This window comes from Aulostomus chinensis, chromosome 14 (genome assembly GCF_037954235.1).
Source record: "Aulostomus chinensis isolate RoL2024-O1b breed Wild chromosome 14, RoL_Achi_v1.0, whole genome shotgun sequence".
Lineage (NCBI taxonomy): Eukaryota > Metazoa > Chordata > Actinopteri > Syngnathiformes > Aulostomidae > Aulostomus > Aulostomus chinensis.
Genome location: NC_141333.1, coordinates 17632773 through 17642285, shown reverse-complemented (window position 1 = coordinate 17642285; position 9513 = coordinate 17632773). Strand labels below are relative to the sequence as shown.

Below are 9513 nucleotides of genomic sequence, written 5' to 3'. Positions count from 1 at the left end.
ATACAGTAACAAAGACTCTGACAGATTAAGGAGTAACATATCATTTTTGTTTCAAATAAATAGTGTATAGAAAATGTTTTTATAGACTTTCTACATGATAAAGTGCTTGTATTCTAGTGTATCAAGATGGAAAGTCAATATGGGGGGAAAAATGCTGACACAGCCCCCACTCTGTGTCCCTCTCTTCACCCCCCCTTTCTGTCCATCCAATTATGGTTGCATTGTCTGTGTATGAGTTTGTATATGGGTGTGCAGCTGTATGCAAGCACCCATGTGTGTGTGTGTGTGTGTGTGTGTGTGTGTGTGTGTGTGTGTGTGTGTGTGTGTGTGTGTGTGTGTCCAGTGCAGTCCCACCCGTGGTTGAAGGGAAAAGGCACTCAACTCTGTCTGCAAGGCAGCCACCTCCTCCGATGTGGCACTATGCAGTCTGACTGCGCTGTTACTACCAACATGTGTGTGTTGTCAATGTGTGTGTCTACAGTGGGCGGGGGAGGGGGTTGGATGTTCCTTTTTTTTTTTTTTTTAATGTCCCCCTAGGCAGTTTGGGACCGGTAGGCTGCAGTATCTTTGGTATTAGTGGCGGTTTCACAAACCACTCAGCTTAGTGAGGTAGCCACATTGGTTCTCACTACAAACAAGTGTCATTATGTCAGTCTAACACCTACAGCTGAATCTATTCACCTATGCTCAATGAATGTTGTACCACAAGTCGATTTTAGCTCGTGTTCCTTTGGCGACTTTAACTCACTGCTTACAGCAACGTGAAGTTAGTGATCAAATCCTCTACAATGACCATCTCTCATCCAATCTGCACCGCTAATCTGACTACATTGTTGGAAATGCTACAGTTGCATGTTAAGACCATACAGATAAAGTCTCGAGCTTTAACCCCCCAATCCCGCCCCCCAACCCCACCCTCCAATAAAACGTACTGAATCAGCTAGGAGGTCATGTGTCACCTCCGCTCCTCCAGTTTGACCCCATTCTTGGGGCTGACAGTTCTGACATGAAATGCCAAAAGAGAGAAAGTGTCCGTCATTCATCGTTCTCTTCAACAGCTCCCTGTTTTCTGTTTATCCCTCTCTTGGTAAATGTCTCCTCTGAGTCTATATTCACGTAGAATGCAAAAAACAACAAAAAAAAGTCCTTCATTAGCCTCGGTCCTTGCATCCCTCTTTTTTCCTTTTAGAAAGTCCTTCCTTTTTTTGTTTTTGATTTATCAACAAGGTGCCTTACTTATGCACAACAGAGCACAATAGTAACAAGAAATAGAAACTTTGTGTCTATGGTACTAATTAAATACCCGCATCAATATAGAGAAGAAGTGAGAAAGACAGGGGGGCAATGGGGTTAGAGGGACAGAGGAGGTAGAAAACCAAAGATGGATGGAGAGATTTTCTTCTGCTTCAAAATGTGTCCTGTTATTTGTTGGAGACATTTTATGTGTGGTATCTTTGAGGTTTGGTTACTGTATGCCTTAAAATCGGATTTTTCTTTTAATAAAAAAGTATATTTTAATTCAGTTAAAAGCTGATTGTTGGTTGCTATGGCACACACTGCCCATCATCAGCACTGTTGCTGTGTGTGAACCCAGTACCACATTCTCTGATTAGAATTAAGGCAGTAAGCATTGGCACTAATTTATTGTAGCATTTGACAGCTGAGTGTGGTGGTTAGCTACTTGTGTGGGAATAACCAGGAAGTGTGAATCAGTGGAGGGATGGGATGGATGAAAGTTCCAGCATATAAACCCATTAATTTGACCAAAAACAAATATGACGCCTCCCAAAAACAAATGAAACCTCCGCTGCACCTCACATGTGTCTGTTTCAAGAAGACTTTCTGTTACATTTTACTCTGTTGTACTTTCCCTCTTTGTGTAATTTCTGTATTTTTTGGGGGGCTCTTTTAATATTTTTGGGTAGGCTAAATAGATCCCTGTCTTTGCTAAATCCCTGCGATTTCAAGATTCACTTTAACCATCCCCCTCTTCTGGCTTCACCAGTGCTGGTTGGATGAGGAACAACAATAGGATAATGGTTAGCTATTGATCTGCCTTCAAAGAGCTGCGAGGGCCTGAATGTGTTGTGCCATGACTTCTCCTCAGCTTCTAGTGGCTCTTCCCTCCCTCTCCTCTTTGCATCCCCCTTCTTGGATGCGGGTCTCTACTGTGGACAGCAGGGGGCAATGTTGTTCTGCCAGCACTGGCAAGACCAGGGAGGGAGAGGTGTGATGCTGCTGCTGCTGCTGCTGCTGTTATGAGGCCTTTTGTCCCCATCTCCACTGGGTTCCATGTGCTCCTCTTACATTCTGCTTTTCTTATGCAGCTGTAATGTAGTTGGCTGGATGCCCGAGCGTGTTTTTGTCGCTTGCTTCTCAGTTATTGATCAAAGAAAAAGCTACCAGCAGAACAAAGAGCATGTCCAGACATCTCACCCGCCTCTCCTGTTGTCACAGAAACAGAGTCTGGGCTCAGGCTAAGAGTAACAATGACACGTCTCCCTACAGGCCTCCAACATCTGTGCAAAAAAAAAAAATATATAGAGCTGGGCCTGGAAGACCTGAGTATCTGCTGCCGAGCGTCTTGATTTTCACCTTCAGGAGGGGTCAAGGCCCCGTTCTCTCTGTCTGCATCGATTCATTTTTCAATTCATTAGTTTGCCGTATGATCAGGCTGAGCTGCTCTCTGAAATGGCTGGCCATCAGGGAATACCTTTGGCTGAGGAATGAAGGAGACTACAGGAGGAGGGGGAGGTAGAGGTGGAGAATTGGAAAGCCTTGTTGTTTTTTTCATAGGCTGCGTAGTTTTCTTTATGACAGCCGTGTGTGTGCAGTATGGGGCTTGGATAATAAGGCTATGTGCTGTTCTGTCAGATTTATTGCCGTTCTTTCGCCCTTGTTTCTTCCGTGTGCCGGTTTAGAGGGGATGTGAAAGAGAGTAAAGAGGCAGACACAAAGAGGTGAGTTGGGAGAAATGAAAAGCAGAATCAGTGGCTACTTGGGTGGTGAAGGAGGCCAACGTGCCTGATACTGTCCAACTAAAGCATCAAATCTTTGGTGTCTTTTTCTGAAACAAAGATGATTTGCTTTTAAAAAACAAAAAAAGAGACAGGATCAATGATTGTCCTTATGTGAGGAATGCGGAGTGGACCTGACTTCACAAATCACCTTACGATTATGCTTGTTTCAGGTGAGAGCTTGAACTTTTGGGTGACAAAAAAGATGATTGCATGGCACAAAGGATTTTTGGGTAGAGGACACATTCAGACGGTCCAGGCCAGGTAGGATGGTCATAGACAGCTTTCACCACCAACTTCCCATGCCTGTTATTCCAACCTGGGACCCCGGCCCTCTGAAGGCCCTCTCCTCCTCTCAGGCCTTGGAGAAAGTGGTAGCGGATGTGCCTGGCTGCCCTGGGCTGGCACCGTGGTCATCATGCCAGCGGTCCACGCAACGGCGGCGTGCATTCATGAAGAAGTTGCTGACGGTGCTGAGCTCCAGGCCGAGCTGCTGGGAGATGGTGATCTGCATTTCCTTGGATGGACGCTTGTTCTCCTTGAAGATGGCGATGAGCGTGCGGCGCTGCAGGTCAGTGAAGACCAGGCGCTGTTTCTTGGGCGCTGTGTTGCGGTCCTTGTGTTGCTCCTGTTCTTTGCGCTTGCAGGCTTGGTGTGGATGGCAGCGGTGGGAGGGATGGGAATGAGAGTGGGAGGCAGAGAGGGGAAAGAGAACACAAAGCAAGGTAAATATACACAAGTGGTTGTTTTTTTTAACTAAATAAAAAAGACAAGAAGTGGAGGGAGGATAAAGTAAGTAAATGTATCATTAGTCAACACATGAAGACTAGTTTAGACACCGGGAGAGATTCTAAAGCTCTATCTCTATTGCCATATTAAAGTTGATTTAAAGCTAATCCATGCGTCCTGCCCAGTGGGAATATTCCTTCCATCCTGCAGAGTGCAGACAGGGAGCCTGCCTGCGGTGAGAGAAAGATGGGGTGAGGTAGTGGTGGGGGGTGACTGTTGCCTGCTAGCTGGAGACACTGCTGTTTGATTCAATATTAATGCAGTTTGAGTCGCAATGGGGGACTGAGTGACTGTTGCACAAAAGTAAGCATTTTGTGTGTTTGTGTGCGTGTGTGTATGTTTGTGTGTGTGTGTGTGTGTGTGTGTGTGTGTGTGTGTGTGTGTGTGTGTGTGTGTGACAGAGAGAGAGAGTGAGAGAGAAAAGGTGTAGGGAGCATTGGAGAGAAAGTGGGAGGAAAAGAAGAGAAAAGGCGGAGGAGTTGTACAAAAAAGTGTGCTTGCGTGTCTGTGTGTGTGTTTGTGTGTGTGTAAGAGCCAAAGAGAGGAGCTGAGGAGGAAAGGGAGGGAGCGAGTGGTGGAGAAAGCGAGATATTGACCGACTTTGCTGTAGGAATTGGGGGGTTCTCTGTAGGGACTGAGGTCAGAATCCCCCCCCTAGCAGGTCTACAGTCTGCTACTTCAAACAGAGCCCACTGGAGCCCACTCTATTGAGCTCTGAGAGGGTATTTATAACCCAATCCCCTCCCCAACCTTCCACCCCACCTCCCCAAACACTAGAGAGAGGTGCATGTACCAACTCCTATAAGCCCATACATGGAACAATTTTCAAAAAACCCCAAACTCACAGAGTGCACTCCTTTACGCTTGGGAGGGGGGGGGGGATTAATAGTTAATAGAATGTTGTATTGTGGGTCGGTTTGTTGTAACTGTTTTTGTCGAAGGGTAGATAGAAGCAGACGGGTGAGGAAAGGGAAGTTGTGTGGAAGGTTAAGCCACCACCTCTGCAGCCACATGCTCCCCTGCCGCCTTGACGATCGAATCCTGCCCGAGCGGACTACGTGTCCCTTCAGCTTCCCCACTGTCTCAATAAAACCCGAGCAAATTGGAGAGAAAAGGAGAGAAAGATGCCATCCCTGTGGGGTCTCCACATGCTGGCATTGTCCGATACCTGCCTTCAGTAATGTCTCACTCTCATGCTATATGCGTTGATGCATCTAAAGACAGATTCTTTTTTCTCCTATCTTTGAATGAGCTCCTATGTTCAACTTGTGTAGGAGTGTGTGTGTGTGTGTGTGTGTGTGTGTGTGTGTGTGTGTGTGTGTGTGTGTGTGTGTGTGTGTGTGTGTGTGTGTGAGAGAGAGAGAGAGAGAGAGTGTGCGTGTGTGTGTTTGGGGGAGGTTGTGATTATGCTGAAGTGGCTGGAGTCAAGCAGTGGCGCTGTGTGTCTAATTACAGTGGAACAGAGCCCATTGATCAGCCATTGCAGTCCAATCTGTTTACTACAGATGTCTAACCTGCACACAGGCCCATCCATCATATTCATATTTCACATCAACACTGCAGCTATATATATATCAGACACACACACACATGCCACACACAGATCTGTCTAATGCAGGCTTGTATGTATATCACCATCTTTATATAAATACCTTGATTAACTGTATAATGAGGACGTGATGTCATTTAATGGTTTAGGTTTTATTCACAGCCACACGGTGAGTTAAGTCTCAGCAGGTCAGATGTTACCGGACAAGCATGATAGACCATTAAAGCTCTGAAAAGTCACATAAAGCTTTTGTGAGGGAATCGTTACCCTTGTTGTCGACGGCACCCCAGACATTATAATATCGCGCCTATGCTCGAGTGATGTTACTCTGAACATGAGCATGTTGAAGCTCTTCAGAGAAACTACAAGCTCATACTGAGCAAGAAGAAGTAAATCCAGATCCAAACCAGCTCATTATAAAGGGTTTATTGACAAATTGATTTATGTGTCATTCATCAATAACATCATCCTCGTCCGCCATCAAGATATGTTATTCATTTTTTAATGTCATTTGTTAATTTAATACATTTTATCAAGCTAAACTCCTACAAATATACTAAAATATATCATGATATACTGTATACATCATCCTCACACACATTCTGATGAAGGCTCCACCCCCCCCCCCCCTTAATCAGGATAAGCGGAAGAAAATGGATGGGTGGATGGACATTCTGATGATCTTATAAGCAGATTCTGACAATATTCATAAGGGCGTTGATGATTTCTTGTCATCAAAACAATTATTCTTTAGATGCCCACATATTCAAACACCGAATAGTAATTACAATGTGCATACCAGCATATCTGGAGAGCAATATTTGCATTTAACATCAAAAATAGTCAGCTACACATAAATACATGCTCAGATATTTGTACCCAGCTTCCAGCAACAAAACGATATATATCATCTACACAACACTACAGAGTCTGTTTCCACTCACAAACCAGAGATGAATAATTTTAGAAAAATCCAGGTGTGAGGATGCTCCACTTATTCCTCATATGAGCATTTAAACTTGCAGTGGATCAGCTCCCCTGAATGAGGAGTTTCTTCCCAGTAAAGGTGTGCCATCCCCTCTGGCTTGTACTTGTGAGAAGAGAAGGACTGGTTTCCCAGCAGGACAACGTTCCTAAACATGCAGCGAAGCTATAAGGCCTGTTTGAAGTCCACAGAGGAGCAGCCAGCTGAGTGCTGACATGACATCTCCACTTTAATGAACATCTTTGGGAATGTTGGGCTGGGAAAAGAGACCAAAAGATGCAGTGTCTGGAATACTTTGAACCAACGCTGCAGCGTGTGAAATCACCGATGCCAAGGAGTGAGAGCGGATTTTGAACAGAATATCTTGTAATAACTCTGCTCAAAGAAGACATTGGGCCACATTCATGAAATGTTCTCTGGCACAAATTTGTTCATTCACACGGTCGAGATTTAATTTTAACCCTTAATTTAGTCTTGCAGACAGCATGCAAAGACTGATGTTGGAAACAGGGAGTTTACTTCTTGTCTGTAAAACAAAATTGAGTGTTGGAAAAAAAAACCTTTGTGGTGTGAGACTATTTTTGGAAGGATTTTGCAGTATTCCTAAAGCCACAAGTCTTCTCTCACTGTGTGTGTGCGTATATATCTATATATATCTATATCTATATCTATATATATATATATCTATATATATAGATATAGATATAGATATAGATATAGATATAGATATCTCCAGACAATCTGTGTATTTGAAGCAGCCTCCAGCCTCCAGATGAACGGAGCTCCTCATCCTGATGGGTGGCTACAGACAGGTATGCTTGCACCCACAAACACACTCTATAAGGAATAAATTCTAATTTCTGCTTGTACACTGAATACTTTCCCCCCCTGGAAATCATCAAATAAGCTTTAGAAATAGCCTGTATTAGGAGTTCAGGAGAAGTGTAAAATCAACATGGATTCATTCAGTTACAAAATGAAGATTCTTCTAAAATCTATGAACAAAGAGGAACAAATCTTTGCTTGAAAAACTGCTTCTATTATTAGTTTTTTGGACTTTATCCTCTTTAAACCCCTAAAACTCCAAGAAAATAGGGGACGTTTTTCAGGGAGGGGGTTGGGGTGGGGGGTTTGAGCAGGAGTGTGCGTGCGTGTGTGTGCGTGCGTGTGCGTGTGCGTGTGTGTGCGTGTGTGTGTGTGTGTGTGTGTGTGTGTGTGTGTGTGTGTGTGTGTGTGTGTGTGTGTGTGTGTGTGTGTGCGCGCATCTTTTCACCGACAAGTCACGTCCTGCCTCCTCATCGACCGCTTGCTTTGTGCTACTCGGGTCGGCAGGTGTCGCTCTCACCGTGGCCCGGCTGCACGGGGCGCCACAGAGCGCTGCCTTTGCTACAGGCGCTGGATTTAGTAATCAATATCGATCGATCGGTGAGGAAGGGGGCCCTGATTACTGAACCAAGCTCGGCGTAGAAAAGAAAAAAAATCGATCATTGCAGCTTTTAGAGCTACAGTAGGCACCGAGCAGAGAGACGGACAAGCACAAAGAGCCACCGGACAAGAGCAGAAACCCGAGTTTGAGCCTGCTACTGCTCGGCCAGAGTCATTTCTGTAAATCTAAAAATGGAGCTGCTTCCCCTCAGGCTCCTCTCATACACCGACAAAGCCGTGCTGGCCTCCACCGTGTATTTTATTCATATGTTTAATAGCAGCCCGATGTTATTCCTCATGAATATAAAACCAGAGAGCAGTCAATCCTCATGAATGTCAATGTGAGGGGACTCTATGGTCAAGCTGTCTGCAAGGAGAGATTTTCAAATGATCCTTTATGCTCGGATGAAAACGCTCTACGTTAGGACCTATTTCCCTCCACTGATGACATTAATATTCTTCGCTTCACGACAAACCAAGCGAGGTTAAGAGAAAGGCGCTGGCTGTTCAATATCGATCGATAGATTCGTGAATAATTCGTGTGTGAAATTCAGTTCGTCCAATTAATTATGCCTCAAAGGGGGATTGGGCCCAGAGAGGAGATTCATTGGGAGGAGGAGGGGAGGAAACGTGAGGATGCAACTTCTAACACTAGATTTAAAAATAAAATAAAATAATGGCATCAAACATGATTTCACCTGTCCCACCTGCGACCTGTCCCCGCAGCTGAGTCCATTTGAGCATTAATCGTGTATCGATCCTCGCTGCCCTTCCTGCTCATAATGAGAAAGTCAAACCCTCTGATATTGTTTCTATATGAATCCATGATGCTTCTCCAAACTCTATCCTGGCGGGTTGTAATTCAGTAAAGCAGATGAAGTAATTTAACAACAAACGCGTACTCCTTCGTTTTCGCCGCTGTTACTGGCGCTGCAGCCCGCCATCCTCTCACAAGGCCCGGTGCTTACACCACTTCCCATACTTTAAGAAACACGATGAGGTAATTTGATGTTTTGGTTGCCATCCATTTAGAAAATGACGTATCTGCTCTGTTGCATAAAAGATTGATAGCGGCGGGCCTCGTCTTACTGTGCCATTTATTCCACCGAGGCTGCGGGGCAGTGCCAAGCGCTCTCTCGCCGGGGCCAAAACACTCCCAGCTCAATACTCCTTCGTGTAATGAGTGCGAATTGGTGTTAATATACCGATAAAGAGACACAATTTGTTTATTTGCTTTCTCACAAGACTCAGCTGTGAGGCATCTCTCCAGCACTTCAATAACAGTCGACCTGAACTTGGTTCCACCTTCGCCCACCACCTCTCACACTTCAGCGGTTTTCCCTCCAGATTGACTGCAGCCTCCATATCATCCCGGCATGCAAATTACAGTCTGACATCAGGTGGACGTATGGAAACAATAGTTTAGTTTTTGATGCACCTGATAGGTGTGTTATTAGCCAATGGGCTATTAGCATACAGCGCCGAAATATTCAATACTCAGCCAGGGCCGCTGCCTGGGATGATTTGACATGATAATACACTCTCGGTTTAATTGCAGCATTTTGGATGCATCATACGTGTATTTCTATATATTTTCACGGTGGCCACATTCATGCGTGAGTTGGTTCACACGGACACAAACAACAGGTGTGTGTGTGTGGAGATTCCCGTCATTTGCCAGTGTATTTGAACAGACCAGCGTTGAACCCGGATTGTAGAAGCAAATTTAAAGACGTAAAATCTAATAT

General features: G+C 44.8%; 1 protein-coding gene across 1 annotated transcript in view; it reads right to left on the bottom strand.

Moving 5' to 3' along the window:
- Positions 1 to 906: 906 nt before the first annotated feature.
- The window catches only part of onecut3a (one cut homeobox 3a), a 17344-nt gene continuing 8737 nt past the window's right edge, over positions 907 to 9513 (bottom strand). The window contains exon 2 of the mRNA XM_086224543.1: positions 907 to 3665. Coding sequence (XP_086080669.1) covers positions 3373 to 3665 — 293 coding nt within the window. The 3' untranslated portion in view covers positions 907 to 3372. The remainder of the gene's footprint in view (positions 3666 to 9513) is intronic.